General features: G+C 49.4%; 1 protein-coding gene across 1 annotated transcript; it reads left to right on the top strand.

Annotated features, from left to right (window-relative positions):
* Positions 1-25,398, top strand: LOC143933275 (indolethylamine N-methyltransferase-like). Its single transcript, XM_077456160.1, has 3 exons — positions 1-151; positions 9,587-9,794; positions 24,683-25,398. Exons 1-3 carry the CDS (start codon positions 1-3, stop codon positions 25,104-25,106), a joined length of 783 nt encoding a protein of 260 aa, XP_077312286.1. The 3' UTR covers positions 25,107-25,398.
* Positions 25,399-26,059: the final 661 nt, after the last annotated feature.

Here is a 26,059-nt window from a genome sequence, read left to right as displayed (position 1 = left end):
ATGGATTCCACAACACATAAATTTTATCCCGTACATGGAATAGATTCCAGAAATCAATTGGATAAATATTGCTCAAATAAGGAGGGCATGGTCTTTGCATACGATAGTTTAACATTTCCAATGGCCAATCTTCACTATCAGCTCAGCAGAGGTAAGTACAGCATATATTGATATATCTAATGCCCTGTACACACGGTCGGAAATTCCGATGGAAAAGGTCTGATCGGATTATATTGTCGGAAAATCCGATCGTGTGAGGGCTCTATCTGACTATTTCCGTCGAAAAAAGTTTGAGAGCAGGATCTCAAATTCTCAGACAACAAAATCCAATCTGACTTTTTCCGATCGTTTATAGAGAATTCTGATCGGACAAAGTGCCACGCATGCTTAGATCAAATTACGAGACCAAAGCTATTGGCTACTAGCCTCAACGTAGTCCCGTCGTAACGAACGTCGTCACGTTCAGAACAATCGGATTTTCCGACAACTATGTCCAACAGTGTGTATGCAACACCAGTTTCGGATAAAATCCATCGGATTTTGTGATCGGAATGTCCGACCGTGTGTACGGGGCATAAGAGTATCGCTCACATACAGTAAGTAAAATCCTTTACTTTTGTTTGTTAGTGGAATTACCTGGAGGAGCCTATCAGGAGTGGGAACCCCCATAGTTGTTGCTGGTAGCGGGGGAATGCTTTATTTTTTTTCTTAAAAATTAAGCTGTTACTATGGGGGAAAAAAATGTCCCCACTTTGGATTTTTTCACATTTTGTTGCATTACAATCTGCAATTTAAAGGAATTTGATTGAGATTTTATGTCAGTGATGTACATAAAAGAATCTGTAATGAAATAACAACGATCCACATCATTATACCGATTATATTTACACATTCAAAAAAGTTTTGCCTTCCTCTGGTGCAACCCACGACCCTCTGAAGTTTTAATTGGTTGAATTAAGTCTACTTTTGGCTTCCAATTGAACTCCTCCCACCCATAAGGTATGGAGGAAAGAAATATATGGGACTTTAAATGTGCCACAGAGAGGTCATACACATAGGGAGTTATTTACAAAAAGCAAATCCACTTTTCACTGCAAGTGCACTTGGAAGTGCAGTCACTCTAAATCTAAGGGGGTAGATCTGAAATGAGTGGAAGCAGGGCCGGTGCTAGACTATTTTGAACCCTAGGCGAGACCAGCTACTTGCGCCCCCCCCCCAAAAAAAAATGTATTCAATAACTTTAGCACCAGAACTGGTCCAGGTGGACAGGAGAGGGGGTGCAGCCAGGTGGGGGGAGGGATATAGCCAGGTGGACAGGAAAGGGGGGGTGCAGCCAGGTGGAGGGATGGAGTGAGGTGGACAGGAAAAGGGAGGTGCAACCAGGTGGGAGGAAGGATGAAGCCAGGTGGACAGTAGATCGGGTGCAGCCAGGAGGAAAGGAGAGGGGTGCAGCCAGGTGGACAGGAGAGGGGAGGTGCAGACAGGTGGAGGGAGGATATAGCCAGATGGACAGGAGAGGGAGTGCAGCTAGGTGGAGGGATGGAGCCAGGTGGACAGGAGGGGGTAGCCAGGTGGAGGGATCGAGCGAGGTGGAGGGATGGAGCCAGGTGGACAGGAGATGGGGTGCAGCCAGGTGGAGGGAGGATATAGCAAAGTGGACAGGAGATGGGGGTAGCCAGGTGGAGGGATAGAGCCAGGAGGAGGAATGGAGCCAGGAGGAGGAATGGAGCCAGGAGGAGGAATGGAGCCAGGAGGAGGAATGGAGCCAGGGGATGGGATGGGGCCAGGGGATGGGATGGGGCGATGGGATGGGGGCAGAGGATGGGATGGGGGCAGAGGATGGGATGGGGCCAGGCGATGGGATTGAGCCAGGCGATGGGATGGAGCCAGGCGATGGGATGGAGCCAGGTGGAGGGATGGAGCCAGGGGATGGGATGGAGCCAGGTGGAGGGAGGGAGCCAGGTGGAGGGAGGGAGCCAGGGGATGGGATGGAGCCAGGCAGAGGGATAGAGCCAGATGGGGAGGGATGGAGCCAGGTGGAGGGATGGAGCCATGCGGAGGGATGGAGCCATGCGGAGGGATGGAGCCAGGCGGAGGGATGGAGCCAGGGGATGGGATGGAGCCAGGGGATGGGATGGAGCCAGGCAGAGGGAGGGAGCCAGGCGGAGGGAGGGAGCCAGGCGGAGGGAGGGAGCCAGGCGGAGGGAGGGAGCCAGGGGATGGGATGGAGCCAGGCAGAGGGAGGGAGCCAGGCAGAGGGAGGGAACCAGGCAGAGGGAGGGAGCCAGGCAGAGGGATGGGGCAAGGCGGAGGGATGGTACCAGGGGATGGGATGGAGCCAGGCAGAGGGAGGGAGCCAGGCAGAGGGAGGGAGCCAGGCGGAGGGAGGGAGCCAGGCGGAGGGATGGGAGGGAGCCAGGCAGAGGGAGGGAGCCAGGCAGAGGGAGGGAGCCAGGCGGAGGGAGGGAGCCAGGCGGAGGGATGGTACCAGGGGATGGGATGGAGCCAGGCAGAGGGAGGGAGCCAGGCAGAGGGAGGGAGCCAGGCAGAGGGAGGGAGCCAGGCAGAGGGATGGGGCAAGGTGGAGGGATGGTACCAGGGGATGGGATGGAGCCAGGCAGAGGGAGGGAGCCAGGCAGAGGGATGGGGCCAGGGGATGGGATGGGATCACACACCAAAGATAAGCTCTGACTGGAAGCCTTCATTCCCAGCGCTTCCCCCCACCACCTGACAAGTTCTTACCTTGGTGCACTTCTTTCTCGCTTCCTCCACATGTCAGGCAGCGGGCGGCAGTCCGTGTCACGTCCGGGAGACCTCCTTCAGCTCCACCCCCGTTCAGCTGATCCACCCCCCCCCCCCGCTACCCCCCCCCCCCCCCCCCCGCTCCAGCGGCGGCCGCGGAGAGGCTGGATGAGCTGCAGGAAAAGCTTTGATTTTGGGTTCTCGCTCCTCCAAGACAAGTGGCCCGGCAGCCTCGGCCCTGCGTTTGTCCTATAGCTAGTCCGGACCTGGGTGGATCCATGCCGCCCGCCCTGCTCCTCCAATGGCTGCACATCAAGCAGGGAGGGAGGTGGGGCGGCCAGAGAGCTGACACCCATGGCTGCTGGACATCCGCATGGTCATCCCTGGCTTAGTCCGAAGGGTGAGATCTGCCTGCTCCCCCGCCCAGCAACTCTGCAGCCGGCCATATGGAGCCACCTCCTGCTACAGTCTGCACCACTCGCCAAGGGGGAACTGATCCTCTGGAGCGGACCAAGGCTGTGGCTGCGCCCCTAGGCGGCAGTGCGCCCTAGGCGACTGCCTAGTTTGCCTAGTGGGAGCGCCGGTCCTGAGTGGAAGCTCTGCTGATTTTATCATCCAATCATGTGCCAACTAAAAGGCTGTTTTTTATTTTCCTTGCATGTCCCCCTCGGATCTACAGCGACTTTACTTCCAAGTGCACTTGCAGTGCAAAGTGGATTTTCCTTTAGTAAATAAACCCCCATAGTTACATAGTTACATAGTAGGTGAGGTTGAAAAAAGACACAAGTCCATCAAGTCCAACCTATGTGTGTGATTATATGTCAGTATTACATTGTATATCCCTGTATGTTGTAGTCGTTCTTGAAACTATCGATGCCTTCCACTGAGACCACTGCCTGTGGAAGGGAATTACACATCCTTGCAGCTCTTACAGTAAAGAACCCTCTAAGTAGTTTAAGGTTAAATCGAATTTCTTCTAATTTCAATGAGCGGCCACATGTCTTATTAAACTGCCTTCCACGGAAACGTTTTATCCCTACTGTGGGGTCACCAGTACGGTATCTGTAAATTGAAATCATATCCCCCTCTCAAGCATCTCTTCTCCAGAGAAAATAACTTCAGTGATCGCAACCTTTCTTCATCGTGACTAATATTCTCCAGACCCTTTATTAGCTTTTTTGCCCTTCTGTACTCGCTCCATTTCCAGTACAGAATTATTATTTTATCTCTGGAATTAATCCCCTTTTTAATGCATGCCAATATTCTGTTTGCTTTGTTAGCAGCAGCTTGCATGCCATTGCGGAGCCTGTCATCTACTAGGATCCCCAGGTCCTTCTCCATCTTAGGCCGCGTACACACGGGCGGACTGTCTGACGGACTTGGTCCGCTGAAACGTGTTTCAGCGGACAGTCCGCTCGTGTGTGGGCTTCAGCGGACTTTTTCAGCGGACAGTCTGGCGGACTAAGTCTTTCGGAATTTCCGTAATATTGTCCGTCCAACTTTGGTTTCAGCGGACAGTCCGCTCGTGTGTAGGCAAGTTGGACGGACTAAGTATGGCGCATGCTCAGAAAGGATTTACACGGCCGAAGGTTGCATTGCAGTGTATTGGACGTCGTATTTCTAGTCCCGTCGTACGTGCTGTACACGTCATCGCGCAAGCTTTCAGCGGACTGTCTGTTCATCGTGTGTGGTCAAGTCCGTTCATTCAAAAGTAGGACGGACTGTCTGTCGGATTGTCGGATGGACTTAGTTGGCCAGACAGTCCGCCCGTGTGTACGCGGCCTTAGATTACCCCAGAGCTTCTCCCCCTAGTGCAGTGGTTCTCAACTGGGGTTCCGCAGAACACTAGGGTTCCGTGAGAAGTCCCCAGGGGTTCCACAGTGATCTGACTGTCAGTTGCAGGCAGCTGACAGGAGGATCGCACAGAGATAGGCAGGGAAGCAGCTGGCATCCTATTGGCTGTAGTGCACTGTCCCCCGCTGGCCCCTCCTGTCCTTCTTGAGTGGTTGTATGTGACATAATCTGTGGTGGACAGGATAGGAGGGGCGGGGGGGGGGGGGGGGGGAGAGCGCGTCACTAGAGGAGAAATAAAATTAGTTCTGAAGCCAGAAGAAGACGGTACTGAAGTGTGCCCAGCTGTGTCCCCCCACAATGTGCCCAACAGTCTGTACCATGTAATGTCCCTTGTCATGTCCAATACCCCATGAGATGTGCCCTGTCCCATGTAATGTCCCCTGTCATGTGCACTATCCCAAGTCATGTCCCCTGTCATGTACCTTGTCCCATGTAATGTCCCCTGTCATGTGCCCTGTCCCATGTAATGTCCCCTGTCATGTGCCCTGTCCCATGTAATGTCCCCTGTAATGTGCCCTGTCCCATGTAATGTCCCCTGTCATGTGCCCTGTCCCATGTAATGTCCCCTGTCATGTGCCCTGTTCCATGTTATGTGATCTACCCCATGTAATGTGCCCTGCCCCATGTAATGTGCTCTGTCCCATGTAATGTGCCCTGCCCTATGTAATGTCCACTGTCATGTCCCCTGTCCCATGTAATGTGCCCTGTCATGTGCCCCATCCATGTAATGAGTCCTGTTCCATGTAATGTCCCCTGTCATGTGCTCTATCCCAGGTCATGTCCCCTGTCATGTGCCCTGTCCCATGTAATGTCCCCTGTCACGTGCCCTGTTCCATGTAATGTGACCTGTCCCATGTAATGTCCCTGTCCCATGTAATGTGACCTGTCCCATGTAATGTCCCCTGTCATATGCCCTGTTCCATGTAATGTGACCTGTCCCATGTAATGTCCCTGTCCCATGTAATGTGGCCTGCCCCATGTAATGTCCCCTGTCATATGCCCTGTCCCATGTAATGCCCATGTCCCATGTACTGTGCCCTGTCCCATGTAATTTCCCCTGTCATGTGCCCTGTCCCATGTAATATCCCCTGTCCCATGTAATGTGCCCTGCACCATGAAATGTCCACTGTCATGTCCCCTGCCCACATAATATCCACTGTCGTGTCCCCTGTCCCATGCCCCATGTAATGTCCCCTGCCCCATGTAATGTGGCCAGCCCCATGTAATGTCCCCTGTCATATGCCCTGTTCCATGTAACGTGCTCTGCCCCATGTAATGTCCCCTGCCCCATGTAATGTCCACTGTCATGTCCCCTGTCCCATATGTGCCCTGTCATGTGACCTGTCCATGTAATGTGTCCCGTCCCATGTAATATGCCCTGCCCCATGTAATGTCCCCTGCCCCATGTAATGTCCAATGTCATATGCCCTGTCCATTGTCATGTGCCTTGTCCCATGTAATGTCCCCTGTCATGTGCCTTGTCCCATGTAATGTCCCCTGTCATGTGCCTTGTCCCATGTAATGTCCCCAGTCATGTGCCCTGTTCCATATAATGTGCTCTGCCCCATGTAATGTGCCCTGTCCCATGTAATGTCCCCTGTCATGTCCCCTGGCATGTGCCCTGTCCCATGTAATGTCCCCTATCATATGCCCTGCGCCATGTAATGTGCCCTGTTCCATGTAATGTCCCCTGGCATGTGCTCTGTCCCATGTAATGTCCCCTATCATATGCCCTGCCACATGTAATGTGCTCTGCCCCATGTGATGTGCCCTGTCCCATGTAATGTGTCCTGTCATGTCCCCTGCCCCATGTAATGTGCTCTGCCCCATGTAATGTCCCCTGTCCCATGTAATGTCCCCTGCCTCATGTAATGTCCCCTGTCATGTCCCCTGCCTCATGGAATGTCCTCTGTCATGTGCCCTGTCCCATGTAATGTCCCCTATCATGTGCCCTGTCCCATGTAATGTCCCATGTAATGTCCCCTGTTCCATGTAATGTCCCCTGTCCCATGTAATGTGCCCTGTCATGTTCCCTGTCATGTCCCCTGTCCCGTGTAATGTCCCCTGTCATGTGCTCTGCCCCATGAAATGTCCCCTGTCATGTGCCTGTCCCATGTAATGTCCACTGTCCCATGTAATGTGCTGTGCCCCATGTCATATCCCCTGTCATATGCCCTGTCATGTCCCCTGTCCCATGTAATGTCCCCTGCCATGTGCTCTGCCCCCTGTAATGCCCCCTGTCATGTGCCCTGTCATGTCCCCTGTCATATCCCCTGCCTCATGGAATGTCCCCTGTCATGTCCCCTGTTCCATGTAATGTGCTCTGCCCCATGTAATGTGCCCGGTCCCATGTAATGTCCCCTGTCCCATGTAATGTCCCCTGTCATGTGCCCTGTCCCATGTAATGTCCCCTGTCATGTCTCATGTAATGTCCCCTGTCATGTCCCCTGTCCCATGTAATGTCCCCTGGCATCTGCCATGTCCCAAGTAATGTGCTCTGCTCCATGTAATGTCCCCTGTCATGTGCTCTGCCCCATGAAATGTCCCCTGTCAGGTGCCTGTCCCATGTAATGTGCTGTGCCCCATGTCATGTCCCCTGTCATATGCCCTGTCATGTCCCCTGTCCCATGCAATTTCCCTTTTCATGTGCACTGTTTCATGTAATGTCTCCTGCCCCATGTAATGTGCCCTGTCCCATGTAATGTCCCATATCATGTGCCTTGTCCCATGTCATGTCCCCTGTCATATGCCCTGTCATGTCCCCTGTCCCATGTAATGTCCCCTGTCATGTGCTCTGCCCCATGTAATGTCCCCTGGCATGTGCCCTGTTCCCTGTCATGTGCTCTGCCCCATGTAATGTCCCCTGTCATGTGCTCTGCCCCATGTAATGTCCCCTGTCATGTGCTCTGCCCCATGAAATGTCCCCTGTCATGTGCCTGTCCCATGTAATGTCCACTGTCCCTTGTAATGTGCTGTGCCCCGTGTCATGTCCCCTGTCATATGCCCTGTCATGTCCCCTGCCCCATGTAATGTCTCCTTTCATGTGCCCTGCCCCATGTAATATGCTCTGTCCCATGCAATGTCCCCTGTTTTATGTAATGTCCCCTATCATGTGCCCTGTCTCATGTAATGTCCCCTTTCATGTGCCCTGTTCCATGTACCCCTCCCCCTTGTTTACCCTCTCTAGCCCTGCGATAAAGGGAATACCCTTGAATGGTTGCCAGTCAATCATGAAAGCTGTTGAACCACTCCTCTGAAATTCTCACAAAATCAAAATCCTCCTCGTACAACAGTATCTCTAGTTCTCCCATCTTGTCTGCCAGGCTCCTGCCACTTAGTTCAGACCAGTTGCATACACTCCTCTTATTGCATGTTCTGAGATTGCAAATAGGACTTGTTACTATACTTACCTTGGGTTTGTGTGCTTTATTCAACCTAACACTAATGACCCCCAATACTACCCTCTGGAATATGTTCCACGCTGACTATCTCTACCTCTGGACCCTCCCCCCTCTAACTTTTCGCCCATCTTCACTCCCAGAAGAACTGCACCCTCCTCATTTAGATGCAGTCCATCCCTTCTATAAAACTGTTGACCGACTGAGAAGTTGATCCAGTTCTCCAGAAACCCAAACCTCTCCTTACTACACCAGCTCCTGAGCCACTTGTTTACTTCCCTAATCTCCCTCTGCCTTTCTGGTGTAGCTCGATGTATCGGTAGTATTCCTGAGGATACTACCTTGGAGGTCCTTTTCCTCAATTTAGCTCCTAAGTCCCTAAAATCATTCTTTAGAACACTCCACCTGCCTCTGACTTTGTCATTGGTACCAACATGCACCATGACAGCCGGGGCTTCCCCAGCCCCTCCCAGTAATCTGTCCATCAGAGCCGTGATGTGGCAGCTAAGTGAGACCCTCAGCTTCAGCAGAACTGGTTCCTTACTGGTTTCACCTATGTCACTCAATGGAGCATACTTATTGGGATGTTTCAGTCCACGATGAGCCTTCCTGGCCCATTTCCCTCTGACTGTCACCCATCTACTCTTTTCTAGTGCCTGCACGTCTTTGTCTCCACCCGCCTCTGTGCTGGCCCCTGTCGACACCTGCCGTTCCCGGCTCTCCTTTAGTATGGAGGGTCTTCTCAGTGCTGACAGATGTTTCCCAAGATTCAGAACCTGGGCTGCCAGAGAAACAATGTGCAAGATGTACACCAAGTCACAGGTCCACACCCTCCGGGCATTGTACCTACTAATTTAACAAGGATTGGGGATTATGCCCTGTCCAAATTAACTAACAACTAGCTTCCTGACACTAATACTCAACAATACAATACACAGGTACTCACAGCCCACATGCAATCGAAGCAAACGTGCACACACAATACTCAGGCACTCCCAATACTCAGGTACACACAGTACCCAGGTACACACAACACATACAATTCTTTAAAAATTACCCTATATGAATCATAATTACTTTTGGGCAATTCATTTTCCTGGTGTAAGCAAGTCCAGGAGGAAAGTTTTAGACAAGTACCAGTTAAGGTTAAAAAATATGTTGAAAAAATTCTTCAGTGGGCTATTAATAACATTTATTATGAAAATCTGTCTTGGGTGCCACTTCCATGGGAAGCAAATGACAACTTTAAGATTAAGTCTCATTTACTCCATCCAGTGGCACAATAAAGGGATGGAGAATTCCAACTTGAGGTACAGAGGTCAACAATGACATCCTGATCCAAAGAAGATTATTTTTTATCACATTTTTGCTTCAATACATTTAACAAAGGTCAATTCACAGACATCATCATACTTGTTTTCGATCTTTAAATGATCATCACAAATGTAGAGCAAAGTGACTATATCACATATTGATGGTGATTATTTATTTAAAGCTATATTTGTCTAAACTAATGAAAAGGTAAAATATATTTTTTGGCAGTGAAATTAGATTCAGGGAAAATAACATATGAATCTGTAATATCCCTGCAGGTCGAGTTGTGGGTAAATTTGCGATTGACATCAGCGTTGGTTCCTTCATTCACCATCTATATTCTGCCTCCAATTCCTTTGAACAAATAGTCATATTAAAATTAAAAGAGAAATGTATCATGGAATTGAGAAGATGGGTACATGACCGTACTGGAGCATATGATTGGTCGCATACATCATCAGCTGCAGCTGAGTTAGCGGGAACGAGGTAATGGTCCCCAATGATTCCTCACTTTTTGGCTTCTACATTTTAGGTGACAGAAGATTGTTTCTTTGACAGAACTTTGATTGTTTTTGAGTATTTTTCATTTACTAAGTTATTTAACATTATTTTTTTCCCTCATGTTAGCTATCAGCCCCTTTTCCCTGGAACATCATGGCAGCATACAATAGGTTGTGTCTCTGCCCTCACAACCTGATAGGACTGGTTAACTATACATCAAAGACAGACCCAGCTTACAGCATTCTTTATGGTTCTCACCTGATCAGGACTGGAGTCATGAGGTATCCCTTACCGCGCGTTGCCCCAACATGAATTAGCCTCTCCTGGGTGGAAGTCCTTCCTTTATAACCTCTAAATAATCTACATGTTTAGAGTCCCATTCTGCTGGCCAGAGGGACATGGCCTGTCAAAGAAAACTTTAAACAAGCTTTATGCCGCATACACGTGACCGGACTTTTCAGCAGACTAGGTCCGACGGAATTCCCGTCAGACTTCCGGCGGAGTTCCGACTGACTTTCCGAACGAACGGACTTGTCCACACATGACCGGACTTTCCGGCAGACTAGATCCGCCGGTCTTCCCGACGGACTTTCGACAGAGTTACAACGGACTTCCAAATGAATGAACTTGCTCACACATGGTCTAAAGTCCGTTCATTTTGAACGCGATGAGTTACGATGGGACTAGAAAAGGAAGTCAATCCCCATTGCCTGGTATGGATTTTAAGGGGTATCACCTACGCCGAAAAAATGGAGTGGGGTCCCCCAAAGTCCATACCAGACCCTTATGCGAGCATGCAGCCCAGCTGGTCAGGAAAGGGGGTGGAGACGAGCGAGTGCCCGCCCCTCCTGAACCGTACCAGGCCTCATGCCCTCAACATGGGGTATGGGGGCTTTGGGGAAGGGGGTGCTCTGCGGCCCCCCACCCCAAAGCACCTTGTCCTTATGTTGATGAGGACAAGGGCCTCTTCCCGACAATCCTGACCATTGATTGTCAGGGTCTGCAGGCAGGGGCTTATCGGAATCTGGGAGCACCCCTACCCATTCACCTGGGGGAAAAAAGTGTCAATAAAAAAGCACACTAGACAGGTTTTTAAAGTAATTTATTAGGCAGGTCTTCTTCCGACTTCGGGGGTCTCTTCCGACTTCTCATCGCTTCCGGTTCTTCTCCCACTCTCCGGCCTCTTCTCCTGGTCTCCAGTTCTTCTCAGTGCTCTCCGGTTCTTCTGCCGGTCTCCTCCGCTATCTTCTTCCAGCTCTTTTACTACCATTGGCCTGGACTTCTCCCTCATCTTCTTCTTCTTCCTTCTTCTGTTCTTCCAATGTTGACACAACATTCTCTCCCACTGTAATGCTGTGTACACGGTGCACAGCGACTTATATAGGCATGGGGCGGAGTCACCGCCACAGTCCCAGCATGCCCCGGGACCCCGCCCCGTATGACGTCACCGCTTGGGGCATGCTGGGACTGTGCCGTCATAAGGGGCGGTGTGACCAGGTGACCCCGCCTCGTGCCTATATAAGTCGTTGTGCACCGTGTACACCGCATTACAGCAGGAGAGTTTGTCGTGTCAACATTGGAAGAACAGAAGTAGGAAGAAGACGAAGGCGTTGAAGATGACGAAGGAGAAGACCGGGCCACCACTACCAAAAGAGAGGCAAAAGTGAAGAAGATATCGGAGGAGCCCAGGAGAAGAACCAGAGAGCTGGGGAAGAGGCCGAAGAGCGGGAGAAGAACCGGAGACCGGGAGAGAAGGCCGGAGAGCAGGAGAAGAGGCCGGAGAGAGCGGAGGAGTCAGAAGAGACCCCCGAAGATGGAAGAGACCCTGGAGCTGCCTAATAAACTACTTTAAAAACCTGTCCAGTGTGTTTTTTTATTGACTTTCTTTCCCCCAGGTGAATGGGTAGGGGTACATAGGGTGGGGGCTGGGATCTGGGGACCCTCTTATTAAAGGCAGATCGCCCCTTTCCCCGCAGAGCGCCCCCTTCCCCGAAGCACCCACCCCCCATGTTGAGGGCATGTGGCCTTGTACAGTTCAGGGGGGGGGGGCGCTCTCTCGTCCCCACTCCTTTCCTGAGCGGCCAGGCTGCGTGCTCGGATAAGGGTCTGGCATGGACCTTGGGGGGCCCCCACTCCATTTTTTCAGCGTAGGGGGTTCCCCCTAAAATCCATACCAGACCTAAGGGACATTGTCGCCTCACACTCGCTACAATAGGAAAAAAAAATCCTATTGCAGTGAGCGCAGGAAGTACAGTACCCTGCAGCCGAGAACCAGCGTGATAGGACCGCCCTGGAAACATTCTCGTGGGCAGGTGCTGTAGCTGCCCTTGCGTCATATTTGGTCCGTTGGACCAACATACAGATGAACGGGTTTCCCGCTAGGAACTGGGACTGGCGGAGTTCCAGCGGGAAAATGTATATCATGTTCTATTTCTGAAGTCTGTCGGATTTTTGGACAGCAAAGGTCTGATGGAGCCCACACACGATCGAATTGTCCGATGGATTTGTTCTATCAGACCTTTGCTGTCAAAAAGTTCAGTCCTGTGTACGTGGCATTAGAGTAAGTGGCAGTGTTTCCCCCTTGTTTTTCCCTTCTTTGTTCTGTTTGTTTGTCAGTGTTTTCTCTGTACCTGTTTGTGTTGTGGACATTTGCCATTTTCAAGATGGCAGCAGCAGTGGAAATACACAACAGGAAGTGATGCGTTCACTGTGGTCAGTTTTTTTCCTAGCTTGCCCTTTTTCAAGTTGGTGTTTCGGGAGCTGAGCATGCTCGGACAGTGATATCGTCACTGATGGCCAGCGGTGCCAGTTCTAAATGTATTGAAGGCATATTTGGGCAGCACTTGGTGGTGTTCTCTATTAATGCCTTCTGGAGGCTTATGTGGTAATTTTCTGCACGTGTTAATTCCCACTTTATGGCATTCACCTGGGCTCTTCCTATCTCAGGTTCCTTCTCTATGCTTGCTCTGGGATCACTGTATCATGCTGTTTTTCATTTCATTTTGCTGCTTTACCCTGTCTCGTTGGGAATGCTGCCCAGTCAGACCATTCATTGCCTGTTAGGTAATGGATTAGGTAAGTAATGAAGATAGTGAGAAAAAGAGAGCATCTGGTCCCAATGTTGATGTAATATTTACAGCCCTGCAAGGACCTCAAGATGGAAGGAGCCCTCTAATGGCCAAAACAAGTAGCTTGACATTTGTAAGGACTTAAGCCCCCCTAGATGCATATCCGTAACCTCCCACCCATGACAGACACCCGCCTCCAAAACCTGATCCCCACCTTTAATAAACCACGGACAAGGTATGGAGTAAATGGCCAACTGGCCTTAATTTATTAACAAAAATATATATAGTTTAATAAAATACCATAAATAACTTTCAAAAATGTAAACATTCCCAGCCTTTAAACTGGTCATGGGTACCAGCATAACAACACACTGGTCACTGCGAACGACTTCCCACTTTTGACCTCTTGACCTCCAGACGGTATCCCCTGTCTCGGAGGCTATACCCAAACCATCGCAGTGACCTACCCCTTTTAACCCTTCCAGGTTAACAACTCTTAACCCGAAAGTTCATTAACCACCCCCATCCCATGGATGGGTACAACAGTCTTTTCTACCTGGAAAAACCTCCCCTTTCCTACCCAAAAATCCCCAAGCGCTGCCACAGCCTGAAAGGGGTAAAACCTTACCCTTGCAGGCACCTCCACACACGCAGCCCTCGCTGGATACCCTCCTGGAGACCCAAGGCCCACAGATCCGTCCCCACCTCATTTAAATGCACACCATCACTCCTCAAATAACGCCAGGTGTCCATTTCCAGCTCCCTGTGCCTAACGGCAAGGCCCCTGTTTCTAATGAAGAATCTGCTGACCTCCTTGTTCACCTTCACCCTTGCCCGATCCACCTTCTTATCGGACAAAGCCCACCACCATGACATCCTGCCCACCATGTCGGACCAGACCAGCACCATGTTAGGATATGCAGATTTCAAACGCAAGAAATCGCATTTGATGTCCCTGATGAGATCTCTCATGGACCTGACCCCCATGTAATTTCCCCCCACATGCAAGAGCAACACATCTGGAGGCCTGTCTAGGCGAGAAAACCTGTGAACTTCGCCCAGTTCCATCTCATGCCAGGGACCCCGATCCAGCGAACCTGTGCTTCCTGCCTGGGTATGCGAAGTTGTCTGCCTTTCGGCCGAATGTCAGCTCTCTTCGCACCCCAAAAAACATAGGAATGGCCCAGGATCCACACCAGGCCCACACCATAACCTGTAGATAAAAATTGGATTAACATACCACAACCACACGACAAACACCCCGCCTCCCCCCCAAAAAAAGGTGTACCACTACCTGCATTACGCCACCCATTGCGGACGGACATACAACTTAAACCTGTCTGACTCCCACCGCCCAATTCTCCTCACAGCCTCGTCACTCAAACCCGCCCTGGATGCCTCCGTAGCCGCCCCAATCCTAAAGGAGTGAGAGGAAAAATTCCTCGGGTCGAAACCCGCCTCCGCCACGCATTTTTTAAAAACAGCGATAAACCGAAATTTGGAAAGATAAGAGCCATCCAAGTGCAACAAAAAAGTGCCTGCGCCCTGAGGTTGCATGTGCCAAAACCTTTCCACCGCCCCGACCGGACAGATATCGGAGTCTCCTATCCTTAACACCTCCACCCGCAGCCCCCGACCCATCTGATCAGTCTTTGACCGCCGTACCCGGATACCAACCGAGTCACGGTCGATCTCAACGTCGTCCCTGGCCAACCCCCCAGCCACCCGTTTCGACGGGCTGACCAGCTCACTGATCCGAAACACCCCAAAGAAGGCCAGAGTGAATGCCACCCGGAACAGCGCCAGTTCGTAATCCGAACTGCAAACCTTCCCCACCGCCCGGCACAAACCGCGAAGGAGCTCAAAAAAGACCGGACGCCTCCCGTCCCTCTGCTTGTGCGCCCGACGGTATCCCTTGATGGCCTGTCCCACCCAGAATTCCTTGGTATGATCCCGCTGCCCTTGCCATTTAAACAGAAACGCTAGCCCAGCCAGTTTGCGGTCAATTGAAGCTGCCGAGACCCCTTTTTCCATAGCCCCACTAAGAAAATAGAACACCGCCTGAGCCATGCCCGCAGCGCCCGGGGCCATGCCGATCGCTTCCAGGCAAGCCGACCAGTCCTGCCAAACCCTCGAGTAGGCGCCCCACGTAGCCTTACTCACAGATTGCCTGATCCAATGAGCCGCTATTCCAGCGCTATGGCCCACAGGCCCTCGGGGCATTCGATCCCATGACGCTCCGCCTCCGGTGCCAGTCCCCAAAATCTGTCCCACTGAAAACGAGACAGAGCGTCAGCAACCGTGTTGTCCACCCCCGGTAAATGAACAGCATACAGGAAAGAATTAACCTGAAAACACCGTAGCACTAGATGCCGCAACAGCTTGACAACCGGCCCAGAGGCCGCCGTCAGCCGATTAACCACCTGCACCACACCCAGGTTGTCGCAGTTAAATCTCACCTTCATGTTACGGAATGACTCCCCCCAAATCTCAACAGCCACCACAATGGGAAACAGCTCCAAAAGAACCAGGTTCTTCAGCAGTCCAGCCTCCGCCCACTCCGATGGCCAGCGAGCCGCACACCATTGACCCTTGAAAAAGGCCCCGAACGCCGTGGACCCCGCCGCATCCGTGAAGAGTTCCAGATCGCAGTTACTGATGGGCCCAGACATCCAAAGGGCCCGACCGTTAAAGGACTCCAAGAACCCCTGCCACACCCTCAGGTCCTTCTGGAGGTCCCGACTGAGCGTCACAAAATGGGTCGGGACACGAATGCCCGCCGTAGCGGCCGCCAGCAAAACACACGCCCCATCGGCATGATCCAGCAGGCGAAGTTCAGCTTCCCTAGCAACGATTGCAACCGACGTAGTTGCAACTTCCGCAATCCCACCGTCCCGTGTATTTCCGCCTGAAGCCCCGTTAGCTTGTCCAGCGGCAACCTGCACTCCATCTTCTCAGAATCGATCACGATCCCTAAGAACGTGATACAATCTGTAGGACCCTCCGTCTTCTCGGGGGCCAACGGGACCCCGAACCGCTCTGCGAGATGTTGAAGCGTACCCAACAGGACCGAACAGATGTTGGACCCTGCCGGCCCTACACACAGGAAGTCGTCCAGGTAATGGATAACCGAGTTGAGACCCGACACATCACGGACGGCCCATTCCAAGAAGGAACTGAACTGTTCAAAGAAGGCGCACGAAATCGAACATCCCATCGGAAGGCACCGGTCCACGTAAACCCCCCCCCCCCCCCCTCCCAGGTACAACCCAGAAGTCGAAAACTCTCTGGATGCACCGGCAGAAGCCGGAAAGCCGATTCGATGTCCGACTTCGCCATCAGCGCCCCCTTGCTATAACGCCGAACCCAGGCAACGGCCACGTCAAAGGAAGTGTACGTCACCGCACACTCCTCCGGAGCAATGGCATCGTTGACCGAACCCCCCCTAGGGAAGGACAGGTGATGAAACAATCTGAACTTATTCGGTTCTTTCTTAGGAACCACCCCCAGCTGGGAAACCACCAGGTCCGGGAGAGGCATCTCCTGAAAAGGACCCGCCATCCGACCCAATGCCACCTCCTTCTCCAATTTTGCCGAAACAACAGTTGCATACTGCAGCGCAGATTTCAAATTTTTTGCCAGAGGGGGCACTGAAGTCAGTGAACAAGGTATCCTAAAACCAAAACGAAACCCATCCTCCAGCGAGCAGGCCCCCACCCGATCCGGGTACCTATTGAGGAAAGGTACCATCCTTTCCAACCGCACCGGAGTCGTCTCTCTTATGCGCAGAATCTCCGGGACGCCCTTTTCCTCTTTTAAAGAATTTGGCAAATGCGTGAGATCCCGCGCATCCGGAGCACACATGTTTGAACTGGCAGGTGGTCCCAAACTTACAGGTGGCAGGTGACGTGGCAAATGGACAATCCGCAATGGGTGGCAGGTGACATGGCAAGTGGACAATTTGCAATGTGTGGCAGGTGATGTGGCAAATGGACAATCTGCAATGGGTGGCAGGTGACATGGCAAGTGGAAAATTTGCAATGTGTGGCAGGTGACGTGGCAAGTGGACAATTTGCAATGTGTGGCAGGTGACGTGGCAAGTGGACAATCCACAATGGGTGGCAGGTGACATGGCAAGTGGACAATTTGCAATGTGTGGCAAGTGACAATCTGCAACTTGTGGCAAGTGGACAATCTGCAATGAGTGGTAGGTGATGTGGCAAGTGGAAAATCCGCAATGGGTGGCAGGTCATGTGGCAAGTGGACAATCTGCAATGTGTGGCAGGTCACGTGGCAAGTGGACAATCCGCAATGTGTGGCAGGTGACGAGGCAAGTGGACAATCCACAATGGGTCACAGGTAACGTGGAAAGTGGACAATGTGCAACGTGTGGCAAGTGGACAATTTGCAATGAGTAGCAGGTGATGTGGCAAGTGGACGATCCGCAATGGGTGGCAGGTGGACAATCCGCAACTTGTGACAAGTGACAATCTGCATCTGTTGGCAGGTGACACACTCGGGGCTCCCACTGATTCTGCATTATGGTGAGTTGAACTATTTAATTTTCTATAACAATGTAATAATAGAAATAATGTGTTCCAATCATCCTGACACCATAACACAAATAGTGCCGTGATAACTGAAGCACCAACATCGGCCATTGCCCCAATAAATTGCCCCCTAAAAAAGTATTTTCTATCAGTGCCCCTCCTGAGACTAGACTCTGGATCCGCCCCTGGGTGAGGGGGGGCATACATTTTGCGTAGGGCCCTGTGATTTCTAGTTACGCCCCTGTGAGGAGTACAAAGACAAGTGTGTCTGGCCTACAGCCAAGCATGGTGGTGGGAGTGTCATGGTCTGGGGCTGTATGAGTGTTGCCATCACTGGGGAGCTACAGTTCATTGAGGGAACCACGAATGACAACATGTGCTGTGACATACTGAAGCAGAGTATGATCCCCTTCCCTCGAAGACTGGGCTGCAGGGCAGTAGTCCAACATAATAAAGACCCCAAACACACCTCCAAGACGACCATTGCCTTGCTAAAGAAGCTAAGGGTAAAGTTGATGGAGTGGCCAAGCATGTCTCCAGACCTAAACCCTATTAAGCCTCCTCAAATGGAAGGTGAAGGAGCGCAAAGTCTCTAACATCCACCAGCTCCATGATCTCATCATGGAGGAGTGGAAGAGGACTCCAGTGACAACCTGAGAAGCTCTGGTGAACTTCATGCCCAAGAGGATTAAGGCAGTGCTGTAAAATAATAGTGGCCACACAAAATATTGACACTTTGGGCCCAATTTGGACATTTTCACTTAGGGGTGTACTCACTTTTGTTGCCAGCGGTTTAGACATTAATGGCGGTATGCTGAGTTATTTTGAGGAGACAGGAAATTTACACTCTTGTACAAGCTGTACACTCACTACTTTACATTGTAGCAAAGCGTCATTTCTTCAGTGTTGTCACATGAAAAAGGTATAATAAAATATTTACAAAGATGTGAGGGGTGTACTCACTTTTGTGAAATACTGTAAATGTGTCCCCACAAAAAAAAGATCAGTTCTGTAGGGCCATATATTGCGTACAGTCGAATTGAATGGGTTAACCAGGAAGTCTTTTTCCCGATTTTCTTTGGGTAAATCGGCAGAATGACACCCCCTGGATGTTGCCCTAACCCCAAAGGCATACTTGGAAGCCACTACTTCAATCCGGCAAGCTGAAATCTGCGCTTGCTCTCACATGGCTAAGAGTGCTTTCACACTGAAAGTGCCCAGGCATTAGCGGTAATGCGGTGCTATTTTTAGCACCACTTTACCGTAGTTTTAGCAGCACTATTCGCCAAAAATGGGTTACATCCGCCCACAAAACTTGACGGTGCTTTGCCGGTGGTATGGTAGCACTGCCCCATTGTTTTCAATGGGCAGGAGCGGTGGAAGAGCAGTGGAGGAGCGGTGGAGGAGCGGTGTATTCACTGCTCCTAGACCACTGTAAATAAGCTGCTGGCAGGACTTTTTGTGACGCCCTGCCAGCGCAGTGCCCCAGTGTGAAAGCACTCGGGCTTTCACACTGGGTTTGCAGCTGAGGCTTTTTTTTAGATGCTATGCAGGCACTATTTTTAGCGCAGTAGTGTCTAAAAAACGACTCCAGTGTGAAAGGGGTCTTAAGGCAAGGACAGTCAGCATCAATACGTGCAATCACCTCCTGGATTGTTGAGACAATTAAAGGAGACTACACTTCAAAAGACCTTCCTGTTCTGAAAGACTTAAGAGCACATTCAACCAGAGCCGTGACAACTCTGTGGACAGCGCAGAGCTGAGTGTCTCTTGAGGCTTTTTGCAAGTTAGCAACGGGACACCTCAATTACGCTTTATTAGGCAGTTCCAGGACACCTCACAACAGTAGAATTTGGAAAATTTATTGTGCAGGAGCATACTTACCCTGATCATTACAATTTTTTTCTTCTGTCTGGCAAAATAGTTCCCATTGTATGCTGCCATGATGTAAGTAAGTATACAATGGAAAATTGTATACTCACCTTTCCATACTTTTCCTTTCCTGGTGCATCCTCATGGCAGCATACAGATTCCCACCGAAATGTTGAGAGTTACCAAGAATGCTGTGAGCCGATGTCCGATCAGATAGTGTCCCCCATCACATAGTGTCCACCCTGTACTGTAATTGCGCAGTAAGGGGGGGAAGGAGAAGCACAACAGCTCCGAAGATAGCGGCGCCTGCGCACTGTGTCCAGGTTCAAGCCCCACCATCCAAGTGGACACAGAGATAGAATAAAAAAGAGCCGAGCGAAGCGAGGCCGTGCCTGAAGAGTGGTGAGCAAAGGGAACCCGCGAGGGGCCCTGTTACTATGAGCAGCCATATGTCCACTTGGATGGTGGGGCTTTAACCTGGACTCAGTGCCGTTCTTCTTCGGAGACTTTCGGAGTCTCCTTGTCCTCCGTACTGCGCAAGCACTGCGCCTGCGCAGTATGGGCCAGACACTATTCGATAGGAGGACACTTTTGGTCAGAACACCGGGTCTGTCTTAAATGTATAGTTATCCAATCCTATCAGGTTACGGGGTGGAGCCACAACCCTCTGTGTTCTGCCACGAAGATGCAACGGGAAAGGAAAGTTATGGGAAGGCGAGCATACAATTTTCCTTTATTCTGTACTATGTAAGTCCAAAGAGTGAAACTTTGATCATAAGCTGATGGCTGTGTGGGTTTTGTAGAGCTGGCGACCAGTTTCAAAGTGAAAGTGATGCGACAGCTCCATAGCTGCCAACCACTTTCACACAGCCCTCCATGTGGTTCTGCCCCCCTCCTTTCTCCTGTGATTTCCATGCTGTCCCGTGCTTACCTCACAAGTGAGATTCTGGATGAATGGTTAACATTCCAATAGACACACTCCTAAACCTTGTGGACAGCCTTCCCAGAAGAGTTGAAGCTATTATAGCTGCAAAGGGTGGGCCAACTTAATATTGAACCCTACAGACTAAGACTGGGATGTTATTAAAGTTCATGTGTAAAGGCAGGAATTCCAAAACATTTGACAATATAGTGTATGTCAAAAAGCAAGGTGATTAATTTTGTGGGTGAAATAAAAAGATAATATTAATATTGTATAACAAGATGTATTATGTATTTGTAGCGTCGGCTCCTGAAGAGCATGCTCTATGTGTCTTGAAATTTAACGTTACACCTGAACTGCAGTTTGGTTTGGGTATAATTATTCCAAATTTTGACCTGAGTATCAGCCTGACTGGACTATAGGGTGTTCAGCCTGGCCATAGGGGGTTCTGTCTCTTCTGGCAGGCATGGAAACACAGTCTGGTTGGGTGCTTTAAGGTTACTTTCTCTCAGAGCCAGCTCAGTGGGAGTGTCACTCTTGCTGTGCTTTCTAGGAGAGGGTACTTAAGATGTGGATGTCACGTGGTTCGGGGTTCTGGTCCAGAAGTATGTTCTGACTTCATGGTCCTGGTCCTAATGACCAGCCCCCAGGATGCCTATGACCTGGGGTGTGGATCCACCCGACTTTATGTCTCGGGGCTGGCTAGCCCGAGGCAAGGAAAGTAAGGAAAGGATTCGGAGGAGGTCCGGTGCCATCTCAGGTTGTGGAGAGGCTCTGCAACTTTGTAGTTATCCAGGGGAGGACTCTTCAGAAGAAGGCCACGCAAGGGTTGGCGTCTTAGCAAGAGCCTGGTAAAGCTGAAGGACCCAAGTGAATCCTATCTCTTGTGGTATTGCCGGACCAGCTGCAAGATACTGGTACCACGCGAGTGTTCTACACATTTTATAGTTTCCTTGTTCATGTCCTACAACAAAGTCTGTGGCAGAGACTTATTCCTACATGTTTTACATCAAAGTCTGTGGCAGAGACTTGTTCCTGATTTAAGCAATCCGTTGGCTGCTGGGCCTTGTGAGGGAGGGACTGTCCAGCTGGAGTGAACATCCAGCTGTGAATGGCTATTCTCTGAATTTGTTCAAAGTGGGAAGGTTCTTTGTTGCTGACTTTGATACTAAGAGTACCTGGACTTTCACCTAACCCTCTGATCCTACACTAGAGACTGTGGTTAACTATGTTTTAGCAAATAAAAATCCCTTTAAGCGGTTCTGTCGTCACCACGAGAAACCCCTAGACACAAGGAGCGAGCGAGAGAAGGTAGCGGTAAGCCCATTAAAACCAGCCGCTCCTTTGGGGGTAAGTGCTACATATTTATTAAAACTGAGCTCTAGGCAGATATAAAAGAGACAAATTGAAGCTCTGTAACAATTACATGTATTTTTAAATGCAAGCAGTGTAAGTATATGAATCCAACCTGGTATCAGTCTCTTACAGTCTCTCAACAGCAGAGCTGGAGTGTGAAAGGAGCACAATCAGTTCATGTGCTAACAAATAAATAGTGTGCTGAAGACCATCACTGTACTGTTTCTCATATCACTGTCCAGTCACAGACTGAAGAGGGTCCAGGACAACCTGCTCTTAGAGGAAGTGGGTTGAATGATCCTGGCTATCAGATCAAAGACAGCCTCACTGTCCCATCAAATGCAGCCTCACTGTCCCATCAAATGCAGCCTCACTGTCCCATCAAATGCAGCCTCACTGTCCCATCAAATTCAGCCTCACTGTCCCATCAAATTCAGCCTCACTGTCCCATCAAATTCAGCCTCACTGTCCCATCAAATTTAGCCTCACTGTCCCATCAAATGCAGCCTCACTATCCCATGAAACTCCCCCATTCTCCGCAGCAGGTTCCCACAGGCACTTACCTTGCTGGGGTGTCCTCTCCTCCTGCTGTGTCTCCTTCAGTGGGCACTGGCAGTGGCGGTGGAGGAGTCCGCTCCTCATACTTCCTCTGCTCGGGCGCAACGTGAGAGAGAGAGAACCAGAAGTGACATCTAACTCGAATCTCAATCAAACTACCCGGCCGTAGTAATTATTATTATTATTTAAGGTACTTATATAGCACTGACAATTTACACAGCGCTTTACATATAATACATACTACGGGCGCCAGGCGGAAGCTGTTCAGCGCAATGGAATGCGCTGCAAGGGAGGACAAAAGCCCGCAAATGAGAAATGTTTTTAGTCAAGGGCAAAATGTATTATAATATAATCACAGACAATGATCCATTTGAGAATGAAATTTACAGGTACTGACTAAAGAAACAAATTGTGAGTTATAAAGAGAATTATAAAGGGACAGCAAGAGTCATTTAATATGTTTGGATGTATTATACTTTATGCTATGCTAAGAAATATCTAATAACGTTGAAATAAATGCACACATTGTATTGCCTCTTTGCTTTTTTAGGGTGCTATTTTTACACCTATTAAAGTTGATTTCCTAAAGGCAAAAAGACATTGCAAGGGATTTTTCCCCAGAGCGTTGAGAATGAGGTGAAGCTCTATTGACTTCCATAATCCAATTACTTACCGTACACTTTTTTTTAAAAAAATTCCTTGCGCTTGACTGGGTATTCTTTTGCAAAGGGCAATATCACCTCATTCACCAAGCTTAAATTTTCAAAGTCAACAGCCTATCAACCCCATTGTCCTACCAGTTCAAGAAACAAAAAGCAAACACAAACATACCATTTCAGTGACAATAGCTTGTCTAGCAGCCCTCCAAAAGGACCTAATGTCACAGTCTGGCAGATTTCTGTTTGTCAAATTCTTACCTCCTTGCTGGAGGGTTCTGCTAGATATGTGATTCCATTTCACATGAGGTGTTTGGCTTCTCTTTTCACCTTTGGGTGTCGCCTACTCCACTGTGGGTTTATATCCTTTTCCCTTCTATTACTTCCTGGGTCACCTCCTTGTTTGCTGTCCTGTCCACCCAGGAAAATTCTCAGGTCTAGGTCCTTCGGAGGGAAGTGATCTAGACCAGAATCTGAATTCCATTAATTTCCTTCAATTTGTCTTACCTGTGACCATTTATTGGGCCCTGAACTCAAGTAGCTGTATATGTGGACTGTGAGGCACCCGGGAACTTCATGGAGCAGTTCTTGGCTGCTGAATTTATCATTGGGTGCTTTCCTATCATTTCCTTGGCAAAGCCCCTCTCGGTATCTGCAGTTGATAGCACTACCCTGGCCTTAGAACCCCTACGATTCCATACTACCCCAATAACCATGCATGTTGGTGTTCTTCATCGTGAAGAAATCTCCTTCCTGATCTTTCCTAATCTCCTTCTAATCCCATCATCCTTGGACTGCCATGGTTGAAAAAACATTTGCCATATTTAGATTGGAAATTTGGTCAGGTGTTGTCATGGGGCACCTGATGGCATCAGACTTGTCTGCCTAAGGTGAGTCCCAAATCTCTACTTAGCGACAACATCTGGCTCTCTGCTAAGGATATCCGTCTCAGAGTACCCTCTGTGAAATGTACTCCTCATGTCACTGGTCCTGAGGGAGGATGTTGGACTTCTTCTACAGATGTTTTTGCCCCCTATTTGGTGAAATCCATTCATCTGAAGTTTCTTCTCATGTCTGGCCCCCTAAATGTATGGAGATAACTCAAAAGAAGGGGGGGGGGGGTACCATCACGGTCCAACCTGCAGATTTGTTTTTGAAATTGTTACCTCCTTGCATCAGGGTTCTGCTAGATATGTGACTTCATTTCACACGTAGTGTTTGGCTTCTCTGTTCACCTTTGGGTGTTGCTTACTCCACTGTGGGTTTATATTCTTTCTTCTGTTACTTCCTGGGTCACCCCCTTGTTTGCTTCCCTATATACACACATATGCTCAGTGCAGTGCTCCTTGCCTGAGCAACTTCACAGTTCTCTGAGCTCCCTTTGCTTGTATTCTGTGCCTGACTACCCATGTACTGACCCCTGCATCGTTTACGTCTATGCTTGTTCTCTACACGCCCTGACCTTGGCTTCTCTCCTGGATTACCTATAGTCTCCTGCTGTTTGTACTCTACACACACATCCTCATTTGGGCGTACCTGGGGGCCGCAGCCTGGTTCCAGCTTGCTACAAATCCATACCCATCATCAGGGGCTCTGGTGAAGAAGCAGGCTGGGGCTTAGACTCCATACCCTGGGGAACCCTGGAGTTGGCAATCTACAAGGGCTCACTATCACAGATTCCTGACATCTAAGTTAAACATTAAATATTACTTCCTATTGGACTTCAATGCAATTCAAGTTCGAAAATCCTAGCTTGACATGTTTTTTTTAATTTGACAGATTACAACATAACTGAATTTTAGCAGAATTGCTCATCACACTTCAGAAGTAAATTCATACTTCTATTGGAAACTTTCCTGTAATGTCCATATTATGTTTTTTTTTTTTTTAGAGATCAACTTCAGGAGCAGGAAATACGCCTAAGGTCATCTGTGAAGCATGTTTTAAAATGTGATTTTGAACAGAAAAACATAACTTCCCCGGTGTTATTACCACTTGCTGACTGCATTGTCAGTGCATGGTTACTGGAAATTATCAGTAAAAATGAAGATGAATACATAAGAAACCTGGAAAAGATCTTAAAGCTGCTAAAACCCGGAGGATATCTGTTACTTATTGGTGTATTGGATGCAACTTATGGGGTTGTTGGGGAGGAAAGGATTTATTGTTTTAAATGTAATGAAGAGTTTGTGAAAAACGTCTTTGGTAAGCTGGGTTTAGTCATTGATTACTGTGCAGTGCAAAGGAGAAGCAATGTCAGCGATCTCACTGATTATAACTCTGTTATATTTGTTGCAGCACGAAAAGGGGAGTAGATGATTGCAGCCCACAGCATTCATCTCAGAGGGGAAGTCCAGGTTCACACTGCCGCGACTTGTCATGCGAATTGAGAGTTCAAAGTTCCATGACAAGTCACGCCCCGTTAATGGCAATAGAACCATTCTAGTCAGTGCGACTTTGAAGCCGCGGCAGTGTGAACAAGGGCAAAAAAATACAAAGAATCTACAGGCAACAAATAGAATAAATCGTTGACCTACTAATGGCAGTCAGGAATCAGAGCAGCTGTGCTAAAGTCAGTAATACTATTTTGCAACTATTTGTGTTACATTGTGTTACCAAATCTTGCTATCTTAATAAAGATCATTCAGAATATAAATGCGTTTTGACTTGTCTTGGAAAATATTGTAAAAACGTTTATGTATACAACATATATTTTTATCTAACAATAAAACACATTTCTATCAGGGCAAATAATAACCTTAATCACTAAATAGTGATATGTTTAGTAGGTGATATAACAAAAAATCCCACCAAAAACCAAAAAAAAATGGAAAAGTTGAAAAATATCTGTACCCCATTGAGGGAATTTGTACTGGCTGGGATCCATCTAATCAGCCGGAGGCAGCATGGAAGGAATAGGAGATCCATGACCAGCTGATCCGTTTGTATCCCAGAGAGGGAACCTGCTTTCCTGTCGCATCATGGCAGCATACACTCTGGGTTATGACTCCGCCCCCACAACCTGATAGGACCACATAACTATAAGATGACGATACGGCCCCCGCCCCAGCATTCTCTTATTTTTCCTCACCTGTTGGGACCGCACAGATCAGCACCCCCTTACCGCTTTACCCCAGCCAGGTTCTAGCCTCTCCTGGTTTGAAGTCCTTACCGGTACACCCTTTAAACAAAGCTAAATGGAAGGAACCCCACTCTGGTGATCTCAGGGGTATGTTTCAAGACTCTCTTGGACCTTGAAGAAGGGGAC

This window comes from Lithobates pipiens, unplaced genomic scaffold (genome assembly GCF_037356315.1).
Source record: "Lithobates pipiens isolate NorthernLeopardFrog02 unplaced genomic scaffold, aLitPip1_a1.2 Scaffold_27, whole genome shotgun sequence".
Classification (NCBI taxonomy): Eukaryota; Metazoa; Chordata; class Amphibia; order Anura; family Ranidae; genus Lithobates; species Lithobates pipiens.
Note: the sequence above shows the minus strand (reverse complement) of the source record. Positions and strands in the feature narration are given on the sequence as shown.